General features: G+C 41.0%; 1 protein-coding gene across 1 annotated transcript in view; it reads right to left on the bottom strand.

The window, feature by feature from the left end:
* CDH18 (cadherin 18) overlaps positions 1 to 25,068 on the bottom strand; it is a 232,617-nt gene that overhangs the window by 5,694 nt on the left and 201,855 nt on the right. The window contains exons 9-11 of the mRNA XM_035126031.2: positions 19,799 to 19,935; positions 9,521 to 9,642; positions 6,506 to 6,623 (exon numbers count right to left, since the gene is read on the bottom strand). Coding sequence (XP_034981922.2) covers positions 6,506 to 6,623; positions 9,521 to 9,642; positions 19,799 to 19,935 — 377 coding nt within the window. The remainder of the gene's footprint in view (positions 1 to 6,505; positions 6,624 to 9,520; positions 9,643 to 19,798; positions 19,936 to 25,068) is intronic.

Below are 25,068 nucleotides of genomic sequence, written 5' to 3'. Positions count from 1 at the left end.
GTGAGTAGGCAGGCAAGATCTGCCCTGGTTCTGATTTTCCTGCACACGGTTTCATTTAAAGCCTTGATTCAAAATACTAGTAAGTGACTTCATATCACATCCACACACTTTTGCAATCAATAAAGATACCGTATCATGTATCATTGTCTATACAGTACATTTCACATAAAAATCTAACCTGAAGTAGAAAAAAACCAACATAGGAATTTATCTTTTTCTGCTACGGCATGATGTAGAGAAACTAGTTTAAAAGCTTTAAAAGTATAAAAGCCCCTTGTTGCCTTACTCTTACTTCTTCTTTTTTTTTTAATATGAAAGTAGTAGCAGGGTCTGACTTCCTTGCTTTGCTGTCGGCTAACTGAAAAATCTTTAATAGTTGCAACAGCATTCCCCCCTGAAGTTATAATGAGATTCTATGAGATTCTACTGGTCTAGATTCCAAGCTAATAAAGAGTATGAGAGCCTGAATAGACTGGCATTTATGAACGCTATACTATTTAAGAGTGACTTCATGAAAGGGTTGCAGCGTGATCTTCAAAATTTCATTCTGCCATAGGTCAGCTCAAATGAATAAAGCCAGCAGAGCAGTTTTAGAAGGGGAAGAAAGCATGGTCCCTGCAGAAATATATACACCATACTGCTGATAGCATACTTAGAAAGGTGCATCGTCATATCCTATAGTTACATAAAGGTAAAGGTAAAGGGGCCCCTGACCATCCGGTCCAGTCGAGTCCAACTCTGGGGTTGCGGCGCTCTATAGGCCGAGGGAGCCGGTGTTTGTCTGCAGACAGCTTCCGGGTCATGTGGCCAGCATGACAAAGGTGCTTCTGGTGAACCAGAGCAGCGCACGGAAACGCCGTTTACCTTCCCGCTGCAGTGGTCCCTGTTTATCTACTTGCACTTTGATGTGCTTTCGAACTGCTAGGTGGGCAGGAGCTGGGACCGAACAACAGGAGCTCACCCCGTTGCAGGGATTCGAACTGCCGACCTTCTGATCAGCAAGCCCTAGACTCTGTGGTTTAACCCACAGCGCCACCCCAATTTAGTTACATAGAGTTGCCAAAAGGTAATGTTGAGTGGTTCCTTCCTTGTCCCAAGACGGAGTTAAAAATTGAAGGTTACAGCTCCTGGATAAGTGTCTTTGTAGTTAAAGAATGGCAACATCAACCCCACCCATGTGGGAATCCCTTGCAGATGACCACAGTGGCCACTCTGGGCGGCTTCCAACAAATACCAAAATACATTAAAATATCACAGATTAAAAACTTCCCTAAACAGGGCTGCCTTTAGGTGTTTTCTAAATGTCAGGTAGTTGTTTATCTCCTTGACATCTGATGGGAGGGTGTTCCACAGGGTAGGTGCCACTACCAAGAAGGCCCTCTGCCTGGTTCCCTGTAGCTTTGCTTCTTGCAGTGAGGAAACCACCAGAAGGCCCTCGGCGCTGGCTGAGCAATGTGGGTGGAGACGCTCCTTCAGGTATATAGGACTGAGGCCGTTTAGGGCTTTAAAGGTCAGTACCAACACTTTGAATTGTGCTCGGAAACGAACTATTAACAGCAACCACAGCCTTGAAAATACAAATAGACCAGGTTAGGTGCTCCATCCATCCATTCTCTTGCTTAACATGCCTGGGATTATTGGCTAGGCCAGAGTTAGCCAACATGGTGCTGTCCAGATAGTATTGGATTTTAATTCTCATCACTGGCCAATGCTTGCTGAGGGTGATGGAGCCCAAGATATGGAGGACACCACATTGGCTATTGCCAGGCTAGGCAGTCTTTTTACAGCTGATCAGGAAAGCATAGCCTCCTCTTTGCCCCATGCAGCAATCATTTTTTGAAAAAAGAGTAAGTGACCCATTACATTTGGGTACAGCAGCCATGACAAACCTGCTGACTTAAAAAGAGAAGACGTGGAGACAAGCTTTTCATGAGCGGAAAAAAGTGAGCCAGGGTGGAATAAAGTTTAAATTCACACAGAAGGCATGAGTAGCAGTCAAGGGATGATGAAAGAATTTAAGCACAGAAGATTAGCTGCAAAGCTCCAAAGGGTGGGGAGAGAATGGAAATGGGAGGGCAGATATGAGACAAAGGAACAGATAACAACAGACAGGGAAAAGGATATTCTGAAGATGAAAATCCAAGCCAGGGGTGGGGCGGGGGGTAAGAAATGAAAAGCACAAAAGATGGAAAGGATGTATTTTTTTAAAAAAAAATCCCAAGGCAAGTTTGAGACACAATGAAACAAAATCTGAAAGATGAAGTTGGCAACTGTAACAATATAATGGTTGAAGGAATCTAGGAAGACCAGAGCTTTTTTTAAAAAAAAAAGCGTTGGAAAAGCTTGTCAAATCGGGGTGAGGTGAGGATATTTGCAGGATAAAATAAATATGTACAAGTCATTATTTTATTTTTTCTTTAAATACATCAATCCTCTAAAAAGGAAGAATGAAGCAAAAGGTCATGATTCCAAAAGGCCCCTGACCCCTGGACTCCCTTTGAAAGCTTTGGAGAATGAAGATCTGTGCTCGTATGCAGTCAGGCATTTGTCTTTTTAAAGCAACTCCAATGGCCTTATTCCAGATCCTGATCCGAAAACCCAGGATTTCACTGTGGTTGTCTAAAGGAGGCCACTCAGGTGACAAGGAGGGGAGGGATAGTCTGGGTCAGATTGAAGCTGTTCTGGAGCGCTGGAACAGGTCCCCAAATAGAACTGGGGGACTGTTCACAGCCCTAGTATTAAATAAACTGCATTGTCTTTCCACTGGAACTCAAACACTTCACTATACTCAACAGAAACATTTCTGAGTGAGAATATATTGCAACAAAAGTTGGGTGCCTCCCCCCCCCCCCCCCCGCTGAATGACAGCAAGACTCCATGGGGTTCCAAGCACTCACTGAGGGTCTGTGTTCCTTTGGATAATTGAGACACTGTGGAGACTGTTGTAGCTTTAAGAAATATGGTTTCTTCACCTATATACACTTTCAGTCTGCATGGAGGGAGACCAGATCTTACAGCATGGTAATTTCAAGAGGGGTTTGTCTCCCACAGCAGTGCAGCCCTGAAGTCTAAGCCATCTTTACCAGCCAGCCTTCAGCCAGCCTGTCCAAGATGGCTCCCAGTCTTCTTTTTCTCCCATCTTCTTCCCAGCACACCTTATTAAAAAAACTCTCTTTTCCTGTCACTTCAAACCCACACCCCATCACCATGGCAACCTTTGCCTGCCCAGACCATCAACCCCATTTCCCATGTTAATGACTATCCCAGGTAAGGCTGTGGCTTGGGAAGGAATCTTAGCCTGTACTTTTCCAGTGACCTCCAATCTTCCTTTCAATACTACAGATAGTCAAAACCCTACCTATTATTAATTTCTAGGGTTGGGAGGGAGGATCCTCCCAAATCTTTAACACTATTTTATATTCTGACATGAGTATTCTTCATGAATATTTTTTTTTAAAAAAATCCAGCACCTATCACTGTTGGTACCATAAGACCTTTTATTGGTCTAGATCAGGCATCCCCAAACTTCGGCCCTCCAGATGTTTTGGACTACAATTCCCATCATCCCTGACCACTGGTCCTGTTAGCTAGGGATCATGGGAGTTGTAGGCCAAAACATCTGGAGGGCCGCAGTTTGGGGATGCCTGGGCTAGATACAGCCAAGTATCTTCTGAACAGGCTTGTCAAATATATTTCTTTTGACCTTACAATCTAAATAGTAAGGCATATTTTCTTGAATAATGTGAATCTTGGAAGAAAGGAACCTGAAGCTCCTGAAGAGTGAGGTACTGAATTAAGATGAGGAGATTGCCTGGCTCCCTGTTCAAACAGGGTTGAATCAGTGTGACTTTTTTTGTTTTGTTAAATCTGCCAGCTGGAACTTTGTAACGAGCCCATCAGCACATGCTTGACTTCCTGGCCAGAAAGACAGATGATTATGTATTCCATTTTTCCACATGAATCTCGCCTCACATGGAGTTAGATGGTTATGCAAGTCACCTCAGCTTGAGGATCCTAATTATATAAATTTCAGCCTTGGAACTTTAGCTAGCAGATAACATCTGCCTGAAATGCAACAAAGTCTATAAAAGTTTGGAAGCATGATTCCCCAAAACCCACAGTCCACCCAGGGCAACTGTATCCCTCTTCCTCCTTGCCAAAGAGTATGTTTATCTCAGACTAGTTATATTGAGCTACTGTACTGGAAAATGTATTGAATAAAGACTTTGGGGAAACTCCCAAAGCAACAGAGATATAATGGTAGAGCTATGGCAAGTGAATACCAGAGCACTTCAGAGAATACTTGTTCATTTATTATTCACAATTTGAGGATTTTTTAAAAACATATTACCATAAAATACCAGGAGAAGCGGATATGGCAGATCCTGCCTTGTGCTTTTCCTTCTGGCAAATTTTAATTCGTTGCCCTACACTACTTGCATGAAGTCTTTCAACTGATTTAGGCTATAAAAATATGATTAAAGATGGGTATTATATATCTGTATCTTTAGGTTTCATTTTATAACATTTTTCAGGTGAGACCTGACAAATCTTACCTTGTTCACAGGTTCTTATGTTTTTTTGGGGGGGTTCAGCTATTTGCACACATTTGTATTCTTTAAGAGAAACAGCAAAGCCCTCCACATATTTAAGGGCCCAATAAACAGAACTCATGTGCTTTAAAATCACACAAAAAATATCACTGTTTCAAATTCTTTTTTTATCACTGTTTCAAATACTTTTTGGGGAAGGGTGTAATTGCATTTTGATCTACTAAATGCAATGCCCAAATGGTTAAGAAAGTAGAAACCCTAAATGCCGTTCTTTGGATTTCTCAATTGTCTTTAATTATTGTGAAGTATCGTTCTCATTCTTTTGCTTCAACGCTTTGTGTGCTTGAACAAATGTAGTGAAAAATCACACCACCTACACCTTGGCACATTCGGGGTAGTCCCACAGTTTGCAGAGGTCCAATGATATTTAGGGAAACAAACAAACAATCCTAATGTGACAGTGCCTCCCAAGCCCCCAAATAAATGAAAATTCATTTGCCACAGAATGGCTAAAAGCTGTTTTGTTTTGTTTTTAACTAAATAAACTGGGAAGGAGGAAGAATGGAATGGTGTGACTGGCAAAAGAGGATGAAGAAAGAGAATGGTGTAGTTATAAATAGGGTACAGAAAATTATGTTGTCTGGATAGGTGGTGTAAGTGGTTAAGAGCGGTGGACTCGTGATCTGGGGAACCGGGTTCGCTTCCCCGCTCCTCCTTATGCAGCTGCTGGGTGACCTTGGGCTAGTCATACTTCTCTGAAGTCTCTCAGCCTCACTCACCTCACAGAGTGTTTGTTGTGGGGGAGGAAGGGAAAGGAGATTGTTAGCCGCTTTGAGACTCCTTTAGGGGGAGTGAAAGGCAGAATATCAAGTCCAAACTCTTCTTCTTCTCCCTAGTTTATACTAAGAAGCTCCATTCAACTTCAAACTCAATATGACTTTAACAATTGGTGCCTGAGTTGCCTCTCCTGCCTGCCCTCCCCATCCCCCTTTCCTTTAATGATGTGTATCTTGGCTTTTAATGCAATGGGTAGGGAATGTCCTCTTATTTCTTGATTGTATGCAAGCTGCTCTGCGAGCCCGTTTGACTGAAAAGTGTGATAAAAATGTTATAAATGAACAAACAAATGAATGAATATGGAAGCTATCTTTAATGTTTTCAGGGAAGGATGTGAAAGCTGTTCATAGACTCACCTTCAAGAAACAAAAATGGAGAAGGAAAAGATGATTGAAGAATAAGCAGGCACAGAACACTGACTAGCTGAAGGGGGCAGGGGAGATGCTTATTCTCACCAACCCTTTTAATAATAACAGATATATTTGTTTGTTGCTTTTAAATTCTTGCACCAAGTGATTATCCCCTTGTTAAGAGTTAAAATGGTTTTATGCCACAGTCTACTAGTTTTAGATTATTTGCATTTTAGATTATTTTCATAGTGCTAATTTATATTGTCTATAACCGATTTCATTGTTTTGAACTTTGCTTTCCATTTTGTATTGTTAATAATGTTTGTAAACTAGCCAGAAGATTTATCCATTATACAAGTAATGTATAAATGCAACAATTTTTTTTTTTAAAAAAAAGTAGTCTCCGTTATGATGCTGGTCTTAGTGTTACTCAAGCAAGAAGCTAAAGTACAACTCTATAACCCAACAGAACTCTAAAAAAAAAAAAAACCACCTTTAAATAACATGCAGAGTAAGCTAATAAAATACGGAGCAGGGAGGAAATATTACAAGGTTATTTTCTTCCAAAACGATTCCTAGATATTCATCATTCACAACGCAAAGGTTATGAATATGAAGTCCTTGCTATATAAACCACTTCTGCCATGACAGATGGTGGTTTTCACCCACTGACAAAAAAAAGGATAAGAGAAAAGATGTCATTCTGTTCAACGAGACATCCCAGGCAAACACCAAGCCTTGCTTGCTGAGCAATGTGTGATTTACCTTCATTGTCCTTTAGCGTAAAGTTGGGATTCAAAGGGAAACTGTTGTCCAGAGAAAAGTGGAATCTCTGACCATTTGCAAAGTCATCTCTGTCCGTGGCACCGATAGTCTGGATAACCTGGAAGGAAAATTGAATTGTGGATGTGATGAACTTTGAACTGGATTCAAATTTGGGCAGAACTTGGCAGGATCTTGTAAGCTGAGCTTTCTTTCACAATTTTCTACATGTCTAGTGTCATAGTATGACTATTTTTCCATTAGCTGCATCATCATCATCATCATCATCATTGCTGCTGCTACTACTGTTTTATTTCTTTGCTCAACACATTTCAGCAACAATGTCAAATGAACTAAACACATGCTCAGAATGTATGTCATTCTGTTTTAAATTCTTAAATTCAAAGACATTCTGTTAGTAAGACATTTGCATTAATACTAACAGAGGAGGATTAACGTGTCACTTAAGTATTTTCACATATAAGTTTATTTTCATAACCAGGCCTAATATTGGCATGCTACAGTTCAGTGATTCCATTCTCCTTGGGATTTCTAATCCCGCCCCTGAGAATTTTTGTTTGCCTTTGCTTGATTTTCTTTTGCAAGAAATTTATTTCCCAGCACAAAATTCCTACCTTGCATTGGATCCTATTGTGTAGGATAAAAAAGGGAAATTCAAAGAACTGCCCTTGTTAACAATTTGCAATAATGGTGTACAAATATTTGGAATTGCATAGATGCTTCCAAACTTTCACTTATGGTTAGATTCAAAGTGAGTTGGTGGGGCAAGGGGTCCTCCTCAGGGAAAACATCTGAGGAATTTTGAAAGAAGTCCAAAGAATTGTGATATGTTTACTGCTGATTCTCAGAGTGGTTTGAAATATTCCAAAGAGAGTCGACTCTAGAATGGAATAGAATTCATACCATGTAATCCCATTATTTAACATTCCAGAAGAGAGGAGTGAAGCATTCTCACCTACAAGGTGTAATGAAGCGAATATACATCAGATATCTGCAATCTGTGCTCAGTATTAAGCACAATGGCACTGCATTGACATTCAAAAGCCATCTTTCAGTTAGAGCCAGCATTGCTGACATAGTGCAATAACAGTTAACATTTGCATTGCCAGGCAAAATGATTAAATCTGAGAGACAGTTACACCAGGGTTTATGTTATTTCCCCTGTTGTAACTCAGCACTGAATTGCAGGATAAGAAAAGACACAGCAGCTATGTGGTTTTATTTTGTCCTATGCAAATATGAAGATAAACTGTTGAACAACATCATTCTAGCACTGGGAAATAAAATACAAGACCTGGGAAAATAAAACCTCTGTCATCCACCCACATCGGCAGATTGCTGGAATACAATTCAAAATGGATGCATTTTATTCTGTGCATTTGCACTTGCCATCCGATGCCCTTAAAAACTGTTCTTTGTGGTTTTATATTTTGATTTCATTCTGTGAACCACCCTGTGACCCCCCGGGTATAGGGTGGTATATAAATTCAATAAATAATAGGTTACAGGGAACCAGGCAGAGGGCTTTCTCGGTAGTGGTGCCCAACCTGTGGAACGCCCTCCCATCAGATGTCAAAGAGATAAACAACTATCTGACGTTTAGAAGACATCTGAAGTTTGACATCTGTGTAGGGAAGTTTTTAATGACTGATGTTTTAATTACAGGTAGGAAGCTGTGTTGGTCTGGCATAGTCAAAACAAAATAAAAAACATTCCTTCCAGTAGCACCTTAGAGACCAACTAAGTTTGTCATTAGTATGAGCTTTCGTGTGCATGCACACTCAAGAAATATCTGAAGAAGTGTGCATGCACACGAAAGCTCATACCAATGACAAACTTAGTTGGTCTCTAAGGTGCTACTGGAAGGAATTATTTAAATGATGTTTTAATGTATTTTTAATCTTTGTTGCAAGCCACCCAGAGTGGCTGGGGAAACCCAGCCAGATGGGCGGGGTGTAATAATAATAATAATAATAATAATAATAATAATAATAATAATAATACCGGTAATATACTAAGCAATTCTAAAACATCAGAAACAACTTAGCCAGGAAAAAGGTTGACAACAAGTATGGGAATTTGAGGTGAGAGTTCTGTGCCTAGTCACCCTTTAAGGAGCCCACAGCAGCAAAAAGTTTATTGATGGTTGTATACCATAAGTTACAGGACCTTAGAGGAGATGTAGCTGACATGGACAAACTGCTAGGATGCCATTGCTGCAGTATTCAAAGGAGTCCACTTGTCATCAGCATGCCTCTTGTGTGAGCTATTCACAAAGCCATTAAAAAACATCAACTCCTACACATTGTTGGACCAACTTTCATCAGGACGTGTCTTCTTCCAGATGAGTATATCTTCTGAAAGCTTCTTCCTCTAGCACATGGCTTTCTCTGTGGCCCATGCCCTCTGGGATTTTCTCCCAAGGAATACCTATCTGGCCTCTTCATTGCATATGTTCAGGAGATTGATTACTGTATATTTCTTATGAAAGATTTTGGATTCTTAAGCTCTAAATCAGGCATCCCCAAACTTCAGCCCTCCAGATGTTTTGGACTACAATTCCCATCATCCCTGGCCACTGGTCCTGTTAGCTAGGGATCATGGGAGTTGTAGGCCAAAACATCTGGAGGGCCGCAGTTTGGGGATGCCTGCTCTAAATCTATCTATCTATCTATCTATCTATCTATCTATCTATCTATCTATCTGGTGGTATTCAGTCCTGGTCCTATTCAGACCCACTAATAAGCATGACTAACATAGGCTCATTAATTGCAATAGGTGTACTCTGAACAGGACTTGGTTAAGTACAACCCTGTATATATAAAAGCACTGTATGCTGTCCTGTAGATCTCTAGTGCAGTCTGAAATGTATAATTCAAATTACATATTTGAATCACATGGCTACATACACATACATCTACAGTCTCCTCTATTAAACAAACACTTTTTAAAACTATGTGCCTTTCAAATATATTAAGAGTGTGACTATCAGGTTACCTGGTTAGGCTTTGCATTCTCACAGACAACTACGTCATAGTCTCCAGCAAGCTCTGGAGGGTTGTCATTGACGTCAAGAATTTTTATTCCAACAGGGACATGGCTCAGGAGGCCTGGACTTTCTGTAAAATACAAAAGAAGAAAGTGATTCAGCTGTTTCAGAAGACACTTACACCCTTGCAGCTTGCCCTCAAAGCAATTTTCTGGCACTGAAAGTGGTGTTCAGAACTTGATGTAAAACAATGGCTTGTCAGATATTCGACATGCTACAGCAGAACCAGACTGATATGGCAACCTTATGAAGATGTAGTTTGCTAAGTCTCACTGGCTTTTTGCAAACGGAAATCAAAGTCAAGACTTGAATGTTAAACTATAGGTTTATGACATCCAAGGGTATTACATGGTAGTGAAGTGGGAATAAAACAGGAGAAATTTTCAGAGTCTATTGTAGACTCTCATGTTGTGGGCCAGGAATTAATCAAATGGCTTTATTTGATGTTATGGTGTCATGTCAAAGTTGAACAAAAATCAGGAATAGATTAGCTGATCTTTTTAGAAAGAAATAGTAAAATGTAGAACAGGGTAAAGATATTTTTTTTTTTAAAGTCTGATTTTAACATTTTTAGGTTTGCTATTCTGGGCACCTTTGGAAGGGTAGAATTCAAATTTAATAGCTAGCTAGGATGCTGTTTTTGACTGTTTTTTATTGCTAAAATTGCTTTTTAATTGTATTGTTACATATATGTAGAAGATATCAATTGTATATATGGCTTACAATATATTTTAAGCCAGCTGGAGTTGGGTTTTTATCATAAAAAGGTTCTAAGCATATGACACAAATTCTGAAAGAATGGCACTGGCTGCTAGTTTGCTACCAAACCTGATTTAAGGCTCATTTATTGCCCTAATGATCAACTGAGCCTACACCCTGAGAGAGGGAATTGTCATTGTCCAGGACAGATAGTTGCATAGTTTCAGCTGGGAACCATGGGGGGTAATGGTGCTCTGTCATTCCCTCTTATTGTCCTGTAGCTTTCCATATACAGTCATACCTCGGTTAAAGTATGCCTCGGTTTGAGTATTTTCAGTTTAAGTACTCCGTGGACCTCTCTGGATTGGATTAGTCCACCTTCCATTACTTTCAATGGGAAAGTTCGCTTCAGGTTAAGTACGGACTTCCGGAACCAATTACACTCATACTTTCGGGTTAAGTACGCTTCAGGTTGAGTACTCCGCGGACCCGTCTGGAACGGATTAATCCACTTTCCATTACTTTCAATGGGAAAGTTCGCTTCAGGTTAAGTACGCCTCAGGTTAAGTACAGACTTCCGGAACCAATTGTGTTTGTAAACCGAGGTACCGCTGTATTGCTGAACAAAAACTCTCCTCATTCTCAGCCAACATGCTAGTGGCCACAGATGATGAGAGTTTTAGCTTAGCAACTTCTGGAGAACCACTTGTTAGGGAAGGGATTATGTAGTCTTTGCAGGGCCATACTGGAAATAATGGTGTACTGTTGGTTCAGTGCAATAATAAAGTTCCTGGAAACAAAACAAACTAAAGAGGACCCTCATTGTGTGAGCCAACCAGGAACGTGTCAGAATACCTTCAAACAAGCAATCTCCTGCACAGCTACACAATTGAATTGGCTCTTAATTTCATAATGCCAGTGCTTACCATTAAAGCTCTTTGTCCTATTACACATAAAACAAGTCATTACATATTGATCTAGCTTCGGCTCAGTAGGTGTGTAGGACAACATTGTTCTGATTTATTGCAGATGCTTTCAAAAGGATCCTGTTCTTTCATTTGTACGCTGCAAGATACACTTCAATGGAAGTTTTGCTTTGTGGTTGCTAAAACTATAACAGAAAATAGAGCAGTCTTTTCTACCGTTGAAAGGACTTCATTGTAAGTTGTATTTATTTGATAGGGTACGCACAGAACAAAACAACTGGAGTTGATACAAAGGTCCTAGGTCTTGTATCTGAACCTCCTACTTCCTTTGCACATAACTTTAATGGTGGAGCGCAGATTTGTTCTCTGCAAAGATGCTTCAAGTTCATCGATCAAAGTAGTCTGAACCCAGTGTCAATGAGAATTAGAAGTATTTTCAGCTAAAAGCATGTCAGCGGAAAATGGTCTCCTTGTTACATTCATCACCTCGAAATGAAACTGAAGTTGCTCAGTCACTATATAATAAATGAAAGGGGACTCTCCCTGAGATGTTTAAATGAATTCAGGACTATCTGTTGAGTGCCATGTCCTTTGGAAGCAGGAGCATAGGCTACAAGTTGCATGACAAGCCCCTTCATTCTAGCTTTTAGATGCATGGTAAAATAAATAAATGTGTGCTTGTGTGCTTAAACATTTGATTAAGAGTTTTCTAATTTAATGATGACTTCATTGTTGTTTACATTTTAGAACTTTGTTTTAGATATAATTTGTCTTTTCCCCGTGTCTTACACTGCATTGACAGCTGGAGGAGACTCATACCGAGTGAAAATCATGGCAAACTCAATATGACCCTTAGTGGAATCTTAGGAAACCTCAGTGCAAGTAAGTTTTCCTTGCCAAGGTAATGGGAGTAGAAATCAACCCCCATATATTAATGAACACCTGTTGAGACTTAATTTGGTTTGGTTACATTGGATGAATATGACTAGTTTGTTTGTTTTGCAGGTCCTCAAGTGGCTGTATATAATAAATATAACCTATTTATCCACATTTGGTTGTCTCAGCTCTTCTTCCTGGTGTGCTGGCAATTGTGGGTGAGCTAACCACCATAGATCAGTTGGTCTCTGGGTCTCTAGAAGACCCCTAGGGAACATATGGTGGGCCAGATTAGGCCTGTGAATTGGCAGCTCATGTTCTGCCTCTGGTGTCTGAAACAAATCTGTTAGAAAAAGTGAAAAGGAAATAGCAGTAGCATTTGAAAGAGGCTGTCCTTGAAATAATCCACCAGACAGTAAATCTGGCCACTAGGACCAACCAAATAGTTGCATTAGCAGTGTCACTGCATAGGCAATCATCCAGGAACCACTGCCAAATACAAGGCAGCTTAGGTGATTAACATGCTGTAACAATTATGTGTGCGAATGAATTTTGCATTATCTGTTCGAGTTGCAATCCTGTAATGAAGTTTGAACAATGAAAGGTTGAACTCATTTGCTTTAATTATCAGATATCACATATTAAAATCACCTGATAAGTTGTTGTTTTGGGAACAACAGAAGAATGAGCACAAAGCAGAACAAAAACTGGTTTTTCTCCAGGAAAAAAATGGGGAAATTTTCATTTGTTTTGAATGACAATACTTCCTGGCTAATTGTACAAAGGAAAAGCTCTACTTCCAGAAGCCTTTTACTCAAATGTTTTCAATAAGTCTGGCAATTGCCATGTTTTCTAGCTGCTGCAAGCTGCTACAAACAGCTAGAAATGCTTGTTGGAAGGAAGGAAGGACCAGGGACACTGTTGAACTACCTTGTAAGTTATTCCAAAACAATTTAAATTACGGAAAGTGTGTGGATTTCATTTAGGATTTTCTCTAAAAGAATTAGAAGGGAATGAACTTTGTAATCCACTTCTGATTGACCAGATCGAGACTGTTTCATCAATCCCTAATGCACAGTAATTGTGGACTCAGGTTAGAAGTTAGGAGAGCCAGAATTGCAGCATTTGAGAATCATGGAAACTATTATTTATTGTGATGAGATCAAGCCTGGCCTACCCCTGGACTTAAGTGCTCTCCTTTTCCTTTTCTTTATCTGGTGTGACCACAAGGAAATCAGAAGGTTTTGTTTCCAATCTCAATTAACCACAGTTTATCAGATTTGGGTGACTTGGTAAACTGAGGTTAATCAAGAGAAAAGTGAAATCTTCCAAACTGCTTGTTGCTGTGCCCAAGAGGGAGCATGTGAATCCGAGATGAGGCTAGGATCATTCGTGTCATAATAAACCATGGTTGGTTGTGATGTCCAAATCTGGTCAATATGTACACCAAGTTCCCTTGACTGCAGAGGCTTTCCCATCCACGTCAGTGTGTCTAATGCAATACATGTACAGAATTACCATCGTGGTTGGGGGGGGGGGAATAAAAAAGGCCTCTAATACACCAAACTCCAGCTTTGTGCTACAGTGTACATGAAGTTCTGAGCCAGGGGAGTGATTGCTAAATTCTCCACCACTACCATCCCATAAGCAGTCATCTTATTCACATTTCTGGTTCTGCTGGTGTATTTAAGTTTTGGATTCAGTTGTGTGTGTGAACAACCAAATGGCTTGTCTCTGCTTCGGAGGAACTGCTGAGAAAGGTTGCCTGCTGTTTTGCATGTTCCAGTCTTCTTTATTTTGATTAGAATTCATTGCTCCTGCTTCAAAGTGCCTTTGAAAATGTCGCTACCTTGCTGGGCTATTGTACAGACTGCATTTTCTTCAAATTGTTTTCAATTCCTCTGGCATGCAGCATAGAAGATTTTATCCACATAGCAATGAGTAGTTGCTTTTTTTTTTCATTTGTGCTTTCCCTTTGACAATAAACTAACAAATACCTAATTTTTAGTACACAATTCTGGGGGGGAAAAACCTTTAAAAAAAACCCACCCACCCCCCAACACAATTCATGTCCCCCCCCTATTGCTTACATAATTATACCCTGGAGGATTTTGAATGTCTTATGAAATTATACAGTTGCTCAAGACCATTTTTTTTTTCATAGGACAGGCAGAGATCAAAGCTGTGTGCAGACACAGCTGCCTTTCCTGTGGTCATTTTTCTTATACTTTGGCATTTCAAACAGTCAGAGCTTAATAAAGCCTGTGGTAATCTGACATTTTCGCTCTTTGGGTATCTCTGTTTGTCTCAGGTCCTTTTTCTTTGCACCTGTTCTCTACAGCTCTGCTCAGCATCTTCTTCTGAAACAAACAAAAAGAATCTAAAAAGAGAAGCCCTGGCTTGATCTTTGCAAACAATCCATTTATAGGATTGTTTCTGAAATAAACCTCCATTGTTGGAGATCCACTTTTATCATTTCCTTCTGTAGAGAAATTTCAGAACTATTTTCTGTCCTTTTACCTCATAGAGCATAGGGTAAATGGATACGCTTTATAAGATTTTCTTAAAAGCTACCCAGAACTATTATGGCGTGACACTATAATATAAGCATAAATAGATGGAAATTATACTTTGGAAACTTTCACTTTTAAGAATGTCTGAATCTGAATAGCATCTGAATGAGAGATATTGCCTTGAGTGAACATGTCCTCTCAAGGAGAGACTGGGGATAACCGTTCCTTATATTTATGTGCAATGGACAAAGGCAGCAATCTGATTCCCTCTTACTATCTCTGCACTATCATCGATTAGCTGCAATTCCACTGTTATGTACTGAGCTGAATCCTAGAACAATAGGATTCAGAATCAGCAGTCTGATTGGTCCGCAGGAGCTACCCAATCCAACTCCAGGTGGAAGTGAATCCGCAACCTGATTGGCCTGCAGGAGCAGCCAATCAGGTGGCTGGTGGAAGTGAATCTGCAGCCTGATTGGCCTGTAGGAGCAGCCAATCAGGCTGCAGGCAGAAGTCAATCCACAACCTGATTGGCCCACAGGTGTAGCCCTGAAGTAGCCAATCACGCAAGGCCCATTGTGTAAATAATGTATATAAGCAGATGGTTTTGGGAAAAGAGCCATTCTTCTCTTCTTCTCCCTGATGACTATGAGCTGAATAAAGAGCATGAAATTCACTCTCGACTCTGAGTATATTTCATCCACCTTGCTAGAGCAGAGGGGGAGATACGGAAGCAGGGCCTACTTTCAGTTTTGGGGCCACTGCCCCTACATCCTCCAGTGTAACCAGAACGAGGAGATTGGAAACTTTTGCTTCTGTTTTCAACTAACTGTGGTTTGTTGTCATGTGCAAACCTGAAACCATCATCAATCTTAGCAGCAGTTGATGGCTTCAGAGCCTGGCTATGATCAGAAACTTATTTTATTGATTGATTGACCGATTGATTGATTAGAATTATATACTGCCCTTCATCAAAAGATCTCAGGGTGGCTCACAAGATAAAAAGCACAAAAGCACAAATAAGCAACAAAATAGTAAAACAAAACAAAACACCCACCCTCCCACAAACACATTTAAAAGGCTGTGGAATATTAATCAGCCAAAGGCCTGGTTGAAGAGGAATATATTTGCCTGGTGCCTTAAAATATATAATGAAATCCCCAGGAGAACAGGAGAGAGCAGCTCATCAGGCTCTGGAGATTTGTCTTAAATCTATTTTGAATTGAATCAAAGTAAATTTGAATTGTATTAAAGTAGCTAGGTGTTTTCTTGCCACCTATTTTCCTATCTTGCGCTGCAGTTGCCTCCTTGCATCATTTATCCTGTTATCATTATGTTGGGCACAGGTTTCCTTTGGGGAGAAGGCAAAGGAAAAGTAGGCGTTGAGCTGTTCCCCCTCCTCTCTGTCACCCAATAGCATTTCTCTGTCTCAACACTGAAGACTGCAAGCCAGCGTTGTCATTCGAGAGAGATGGCCTTGTGCTGAGCCACCTGTTTTGTCTTCCTCACATTCAGCGTGTTGCTTTGTGATCGCAAATGGTTTCTAAGAGGAGGCTATAAAAGAGCTGCAGATGGTGCAACATATGCTGGTGTGTCTTCTGAGAGATAAAAGGTGACGGAGGCCCACCAGCCCAATGCTTTGAGTGCAGCACTTGCTCCTTGTCCAATCCCAGGTTTGATTTCGCGTTTCTTGTCTGTCATCTTATTTTTGTGCAGAGGGAAGCATGAAAAGACTGAAGGCATAAATTGAATATTTGATAGCAAAACCAAGTCTAGCCCAAGCCAATTGCTTAATACGAGCTGAGGGTGTGTTTGGAGGGAAATGTGCTTAACTCTCTCTTTCTTAGTGAAATCAACAAGGAAGAAAAGAGCCATCTTTTCTGTTCGTCTGTATATGCAATTATGCATATATAATCCGGTAGGCAGAATTGTAGGGGGGGGGGGATGCCATTTTGTACAGCATTACATCATTGCTTCAAGCCATCCCATTTTAATGGAAAACATCACTATTCTTACTGTCCTTTTGTAATATAGCATTTATGCACATATGCCAAATAAATAATGTATAAGAAGGCAACATTGGAGTCTGATGGTATTGAGAAAGTCTGATGGTATTGAGATTGATTTCTCCTAAACAGCTATATCAGGTAACTCTCCTGGTTTCTCTGCCCACAGTAGCTAGCTAGCGGTATGCATGCAGCTTTATGAATAAGCTCCAATGAGGCTTTTAAATCTTAATTAAAGCTTGGTCTTGCTGTACACCTGCTTATGATTAGGGCTAAATTATAGCTGAAAGCATGCTGCACTGGAAATAAAAACACCGCGTGAAGAGACTATGCGGCCCATATCAGGTCTCAGAGGTTGAACTCTTAATGGTTAACTATAAAACTGTAGAAATTTACTTAGTCCAAAGTATTAAACCCAATCCCAAGTGCAGAAATAACTATAAAAATCAATTTGCTGCCTTCATAAAATACCTATGCACAGCATTAATGGAGCATTTTCCTGGAGCATCCTCTACGAATGAAAGTGAAAAGAAAACTCCATCATCTGGTAGAAGTGAACCATAGAAGGAAAAATGATGGGTTAAGACCCTCCAAGTGTCCCTATTTTCCAGGGACAGTCCCAGATTTACAGAAGCCGCCCCAGTTTCTGATTTGATCCCAGAATATCCCGCTTTTCCTTAGGACATCCCTATTATCATTGGATAAATTTTGGAGGGTATAGAGTTATGCGACCCCCCAAGCCAAGGTGATACAGCCTTTAGAAGACATCTGAAGGCAGCCCTGTGTAGGGTTTTTTTAAAGTTTAATGTTTTATTGTGTTTTATATATGTTGGAAGCCGCCCAGAGTGGCTGGAGCCACCCAGTCAGATGGGTGAGGTATAAATAATAGTATTACAGTCATACCTCGGGTTAAGTACGCTTCAGGTTGAGTACTTTCAATTGAAGTACTCCGCGGCCCCATCTGGAATGGATTCATCCACTTTCCATTACTTTCAATGGGAAAGTTCACTTCAGGTTAAGTACGCTTCAGGTTAAGTACGGACTTCCAGAACCAATAAAGTTCTTAACCTGAGGTACCACTGTATTATTATTGAATAGGATGTTTCTGCTTTCATTGGAGAAATGTTGGAGGGTATGTGGGTTAAACAGGGAAGGCCTACCATTTTTCTAACGATTTTTTTTCCCCAACTTCCCTGGTGATTAAGGGCTACTGGAGTCACATACCCAGTAGTAAGCCCTAATGAAAACAATGGGATTTAACTACTAAGTAAACATTCATAGAAGTGCGAAGTATGGAATATAAAAGAATAAGGAGGAGAAGCTCTGAAAATGGTTCTCTCCTGGAGCCATCATACTAGTAGATGCAGAAATGCTTAGTTCTCTTTATTTATCACACGTCCCCTGTTGTTGTTTTTTTAAACTGGTGAGGATTTTTCCAAAGTAAGCATAATAATAATAATAATGATAATGATAATGATAATAAGAATAAGAATAAGAATAAGAATAATTTATACCCCGCCCATCTGGCTGGGTTTCCCCAGCCACTCTGGGTGGCTTCCAACAAAATATTAAAATACAATGGTCTGTTAAACATTAAAAGCTTCTCTAAACAGGACTGCCTTCAGATGTCTTCTAAAAGTCTGGTAGTTGTTTTCTCTTTGACATCTGGTGGGAGGGTGTTCAACAGGGCGGGAGCCACTACCGAGAAGGCCCTCTGCCTGGTTCCCTGTAACTTGGCTTCTCACAGCGAGGGAACCACCAGAAGGCCCTTGGCATTGGACATTTTGAGTTGGTTTTTTTTTTTTGCTGTTTTTGGTTTTTGATGGTGCTCCCATTTTCCCTCTGCGGAGGTCACATTGGTCTCCCCCCTGGTTTTCACACATCTGAGTCCAGAATTCCACTGAGTCTGCTGCCCTGATCTGGATCCTAGTATTTCCAGCCCAGGGGTAAAATAATGTGGCTTAACTTTTAAGTACATGTAGCAAGGTCTGAAAAGATACCAAACTAATTGCGTTCCACCTTTCGCTCTTTACAGGTTAAGTGCATTGCAGCTTCCTAAGTCATTTTCATAGAAAAGTGAAAGAAACAGAGAGTTTATGTAGAAAATATTGAGCAGAGATATGTAGAGCATCTACTCAGAAGAAAGTCCGATTGAGGCCAATGAGACTTAAACATAAATGGGTATAGGATTTCGCCCTCAGTTACTGTCTGGGAACAAAGCCGATCTCAGGCCATTTATTTTCTACATCCGTATATTACTTACTGTGGTTACTAAGTGCCCTTATAACATTTTAAAGGAGCTTTTTGACATTTAATTTCATAGGTTATTAGTAAAGGCCTCCAAAAATAGTACACAGGGCTTAATCTTTAGTTCAGTGAGGATACTTTCAAATGTCATATACTTCATCGTAATGGCAGTTCCAATACAGAGCTATGTGAGAGCTAAAAGTGTAAGTCTCTGGCTCAGACTTCATAAAGTCAGGAGGGAAGAGCACCATTTAGATATTGATTTGTTTACTCATCCTGATCAACAAAGGATATGGAGTGTGCTGAAAGCTCCAAAACTGTTATTGAAATAACAGTTTCAATAACAGGGGGGGGGGGAGATGCTCCGGAGCATGGTCTGAGGGCACATGATACAGCTATATTGCTGAAACTAAGCAGATCTGGGTCTGATCAGCGATGGGAGTCTGATGGGAGACTACAATATATGCTGCCTGCTGCCTCAGATTCCATGGTGGCAGAAATGGAGGCTAGAAACATGGTAAGAAGTAAGCGTAATGTTGATCGAACTCTAAGGGTTGTTTGAATCACATCCATTTCCACATCGTTACCACCATCACTAAGCAATCCTTCCTTGTCGCGTGGGAGCACTATATGGCGGATTTGTTTTTAAATTGTTTTTATATTAAGATTTTCTTGGGTAACAAAAACACATACACACATTTCAGTTCAGAGTCCTTTACAGATGAGTTACATTTGATGTGAGAGACTAAATGCTATAGACCAGGCATCCCCAAACTTCGGCCCTCCAGATGTTTTGGACTACAATTCCCATCATCCCTGACCACTGGTCCTGTTAGCTAGGGATCATGGGAGTTGTAGACCAAAACATCTGGAGGGCTGCAATTTGGGGGTGCCTGTTATAGACAGTATGAGGTTGGAGGTGAAGAGAGGTGGGGGCCCCCCACAAAATTGTTACCTACCAATTTCAGAAGCTGTGACTGTTATGTTGTACCAAGGGGTTTCTTCTCTGTCGAAGACCTTAGCTGTTTTAATGGTCCCAGTGTTTGCATCAATGGTGAAATACCTATCTTCTTCTGCGTTGTGGTCAATGAAATATCTAGGAAGGACAAATGAAACAAAAATCAAAAGTTACCCTTATATATATCAAAGTTAGAACATTTAGCAGTGAGCTAATTTCTTACCCATTGACATCTGCACTCTGTAAGAGGCCATAGCTCAGTTGCAGAGCACATGCTTGGCATGCAGAACTCCCACGAATCCCTGGCACCTTTGTTAGTTAAGTGATCTGCATTCTAACAGATGAGGTTGGGAACGTTGTCTGCAACCTTTGATGATAAGCTGCTGCAAATAGACAACTCCCAGTTTGCTTTTTCAATGGCTTAATTTAGTAGAAGACATATTAAAACACACTGGGACCCAGGTGGCGCTGTGGTTAAACCACAGAGCCTAGGGCTTGCTGATCAGAAGGTCGGTGGTTCGAATTCCTGTGACAGGGTGAGCTCCCGTTGCTTGGTCCCAGCTCCTGCCAACCTAGCAGTTCGAAAGCACGTCAAAATGCAAGTAGATAAATAGGAACCACTACAGCGGGAAGGTAAACGGCGTTTCCATGTGCTGCCCTGGTTTGCCAGAAGCGGCTTTGTCATGCTGGCCACATGACCTGGAAGCTATACGCCGGCTCCCTCGGCCAATAATGCGAGATGAGCGTGCAACCCCAGAGTCGGTCACAACTGGACCTAATGGTCAGGGGTCCCTTTACCTTTACCTTTATATTAAAACACATCACTTGTGAAATCAAGAACCTGCCCAAGGAAACCAATGTTTGCATTCCCACATTATTATTATTAAGTGGGGGGTGCAAACAGGGGCATAGGAAAGGTGGGGCAGGGGGCGGGTCGCTCCAGGTACCATCATGGAGGGGGGTGACAAATTATCAAGGAACAATATATTGATCCTCCTCCACGAAAATAGCTGTTTACTTGGCCCTTTCCCTATGTCGTGATGGCTGAAATTTCAATTCAGTGGAGCAGGGTCAATATATTAACTGATATGCATGAAATTTCAGATACAGCTATATAATCCCTAGTTTAGTAAAATAAGACCTTTGGAGGAGGCATTTTTTTAAAAAAAGAAAAGGTTTTTTTATGAACCGCCCTACTGCCCTACCCTGTGCTGGGCTTCCCGGGCCCTGGAAAGTTGGCCTATGGAAGAAAACGAGACTAGGCCGAGTAAATTAGATAATATAGAGCATGGTGAAATCACAATAAATAAAACCTCCCCTTCAGTAGTTTCAAGCACTACTACAGGTTCCATATAATATCTGTACTGCTTTGTTTACTGTGATAGCACCTGTACTTTGGAACTGCCCGCCTATTGCAACAAAGCACGTGCCTTTGCTAGACTCTTTTCGGGCGCCTGCTAAAAGCATTCTTCTTTAGGCATGCATACCTAGATGCTTAGGAAGTTGAAGTAATTTTAATCTTAATATTTTAGGCTTTTGTATGTTTTAAAGTAGGATTGTTAATTTCTCTTGATTTTACTGCTGTGGTGTTTTTGTTTTTTGTTTGGGTAAACTACTTTGCAGGTTTTTAAAAAAATAAATTTAATTAAATAAATGAATAAAGAATAAATATAAATAAAATAACCCAAGCCAAAACACCACAATCCATCCTGTACATTTAAGTGTCTGTCCATAGTCGCCTACTTGTTATCAGAGGCCCAGAATCCACATTCCTTTGTAAGAAAATATGAAATAACGTAAAACCATTTTTGCAGGCAAAAAACAAAACAAAACAAAACAAAAACCAACATTTTTTTGCGGGGGGAATTGACAAGAAATTTTCCACACCGGGTACCACCTGACCTTCATACACCTCTGGGTGCAAATAAGCATATATTGGATTGTTGCCTCTAAGTCAAAGAAAGAGGGAAGGGAGGATGGTGGGGTGCTGGCGGAGGAAGAGGGGGGCAGGGAAGTGTACCGCCCCTGGCACCATGATCCGAGTGGGGGCCAGCCGCGCTGGGAGCTCTGCCCCCACAGGCGATGTGCCACACCCTCAGGACGCACGCAACTCCCCTGCGGCTGGCATGCCACGCCCCCAGGATGAATGCCACATCCCCGGGATGCACGCCAGCCACGCCCCCACCTGCTCTCCGCTCCCAGTGCCAGAGCATGAAGCTCCGCCACTGCGGGGGGGGGGAATAACTTTGTGTTTGTCATCTGGAAATGGCTGCTTCTGTTGACTTTGCCTCCCCCTCAGATCTTTCACAGAAGAACTCTGAGAAGACTTTAAGTTGAGGCATAACACTGGAGAGTGTTTCTATGTCCTAATGCTATCAAGTCCTGGAGCTACTTTTGGATGTGAAGTCACGGCATGTTTTACTTGCCACATTTGTGAAGTTTATTGTTTCTTTAATTTTTATGCTTATATGTGTGTCTGCGACATTGTAGTGATATACTTTTTATTACGTAATCATGTTTGTACTAGAGAATTTAGACTTTTAATGTGAGCTGCTTTGAGCACAGATGTACTTGTGGAAAATGTGGTTTATAAATAAATTGATGATGACTAACAAAGGTGGCACACGGTCAGAGAGAAGAAAACAATAACAAACAGAAGAAGCAAGGTGTAGAATAGATATAAGCAGACAAACATGAAAAACTGGAAGCTGTAGTCATGAAGGTGAGAAAGGAACACAGCATTAAATAAAGTCTTCATAGCAGAATCAAAAAATGACAGATTTTGGAGATGCTTAAAAGCTGAAATACACAAGACTGTGCTGTAGCCATGAAAAAAGAAGTTCAGAAGAGAATGGAGAATCAAATGGAACCCCAAAGGTTATCCATGTGGGCAGAAGGACAGACGGTAGCAAGATTTCAAGGCAAAGTAAAATAAGAAAGAAAGGCTAGATTGCCAGAAAGGCAGACAAAGAATTTCATTTTAAAGCTGTTAACTTTTTAAAGAGGAAACCAAGGCAAAACAGCAACAGGACATCATAGCAGAACCATTAAACAGAGGATCTAGAACCAAAAGTTGTAAATTATTCACACACAAAATGTGATATTGTGTTTATCCCAAGGCAGAACTCAAATCGGCAGCCTCACTCATCTACAAGCAATTAATTAGTGAGCCTATGTGACTTGTGACTTATGGCAGATTTGTGAGGCGGACCTGAGATTGCAAATCAGTGAGCAGAAGTGGGATCAAATTTGGTCCAAAGCTCCATTGAAGGCAGCATCCAGCTAGGATTCAGAAGGCTATTCTTGAAGTTCTCCTGAAGAGGCATTGTACACTGCCACAGCTTTCCAAAATTAATAGGGCCATTTCCCCACTTTGCTGGCAGGGTTGCGACCTTAGAGGCACCTGCCTTCATATGTGATGGGAATGTGGGGAGATTCGTGTGCATCTTTACTGCATTATCTGGTTTCATAGGTCAAACTTTTGTCTTTAGTTCTGTGGTCTCTGAAAATGGCCTTGAATCCAAAGATGGGATAGGAAATGTAAATCCTTGCGCTGACAGAATGGTTACTTAACACGACATTGGCTACAAGCTCAGGGGTGCCATCTTGGGGGAGGAGGAGCAAATCCCCCACACGCAATGATTTCTGTGGCTTGCAGTGGGCCCCATTGGGCCTTCTCATGGTTGTGGCAGAGTCAGGAGATGCTGTGTAGGTTGGTGCAAGCTCGTGCAAGGTGCGCCAGTCCCCATTGTGTCTCCTGATGCTTTGGGGACCAGCACGGCCTAGTAGAAGGCTGCACCAGTCTGTGCAACATTGGGAGATGCATTCGATTTCACATGTGCATGCCGGGCTCCTTCAATCTTGGGGGCAACCCAGCGCCTATGGTGTTGCAGATTATGGGTTCCCACTTTCCATGATGGCTCCCATGTTATATATAATACAGGATGTAGTTTTCTTATAAACCATGAAAGCAGAAATGAGTTGCATTTCCACAAAGGTGACAACAGGATCAGGGATGGCCAATCAAGGGAGCATCACAATAGTCCCAAAGTGGAGAACAGCTCTCCCTTTAACTCTCCTCTGCTGCTGCCATTCTCTCTTCCACTGAAAGCGAAGGCCTTGAAGTGGAGAGAAGAAACATACACAATGAGGAAGCAGATAAAGAGAGATTGACAAGCAATGTCTTTCCAAGGATACTTTGCTGAAGGTCACCGTTAACAATTGAAGCAATTACAGTCTTCTGACGGCCTGCAGACCAGCTTATGAATCTTGATTGAAAATTAAGGGAGGCGTTTATTTTCCAGAAGTGTGGCTTCACTGATACCCACAGAGTTTCAATGCGTCATTGTGCATTGTCTTTTGTTGGAACTATTTTCTACACTCCTCAATTATTTCTGAACAGTCATGCAGGGGAAAGTGGATAGGGACTATAATAGCATCAGAGCTTAAGAGGAGCTTTCTGGATCGAGCCAATGGCCCATATCCAGTCCAGCATCCTGTTCTCACAGTATCCAATCAGATACCTGTGGGCATTCTGCCCACCTGTGATTGTCAGCAACCGGTATTCAAAAGCATACTGTCTTTAACAGTGGAGGTGTAGCAGCATGGCTGTGTGGCTAGTAGCTGTTGATAGACATATCCTCCATGGATTTGTCTAATCCTCTTTTAAAATCATCCATGTTGGTCGCCATCACTGCCACCTGTGGAAACAAGTTTTACAGCTTAACTATGTGCTTTGTGGAAAAAGTTCTGTCTTTCATCGATCCTGAATCTTCCAACGTTCAGCTTCATCAAATGGAATGCGAGGAGGAAAAAAAAAAAACCTTGTTTCTACTTTCTCCATGCCATGCATGGTCTTATAAACTTCTGTCATGTCACCTCTGACTCACCTTTTCTCTCAACTACAAAAGTCTCAAATGCTTGTACTTTTCTTCAAAGGGGAGTTGCTCCATCCCCTTGGTCATTTTGGATGCCCTTTTCTGAACCTTCTTCAGCCCTATAATCTCCTTTTTGAGATGGTGTGACCAGAACGGCACACAGTATTCCAAATATGGTTGTACCATACATTTGTGTATCGGCATTAGAGTATTGACTGTTTTATTTTCTTTCTTTCTTTTTAAATGTTCTTCTTTTAATTTTATTTTACATTTAGTGTTTACATTCGGACATAAATCACCACCACAAAAATATAGGATTCCCCAAATCCTTGAACTTCCCTCCACGGGTTCCATTGTTTATCTCTTTCCACTGCATCTTATATTGTCCTCGGGT

Source organism: Zootoca vivipara, chromosome 8 (assembly GCF_963506605.1).
Source record: "Zootoca vivipara chromosome 8, rZooViv1.1, whole genome shotgun sequence".
Lineage (NCBI taxonomy): Eukaryota > Metazoa > Chordata > Lepidosauria > Squamata > Lacertidae > Zootoca > Zootoca vivipara.
This window is presented reverse-complemented; position numbering and strand designations above follow the sequence as displayed.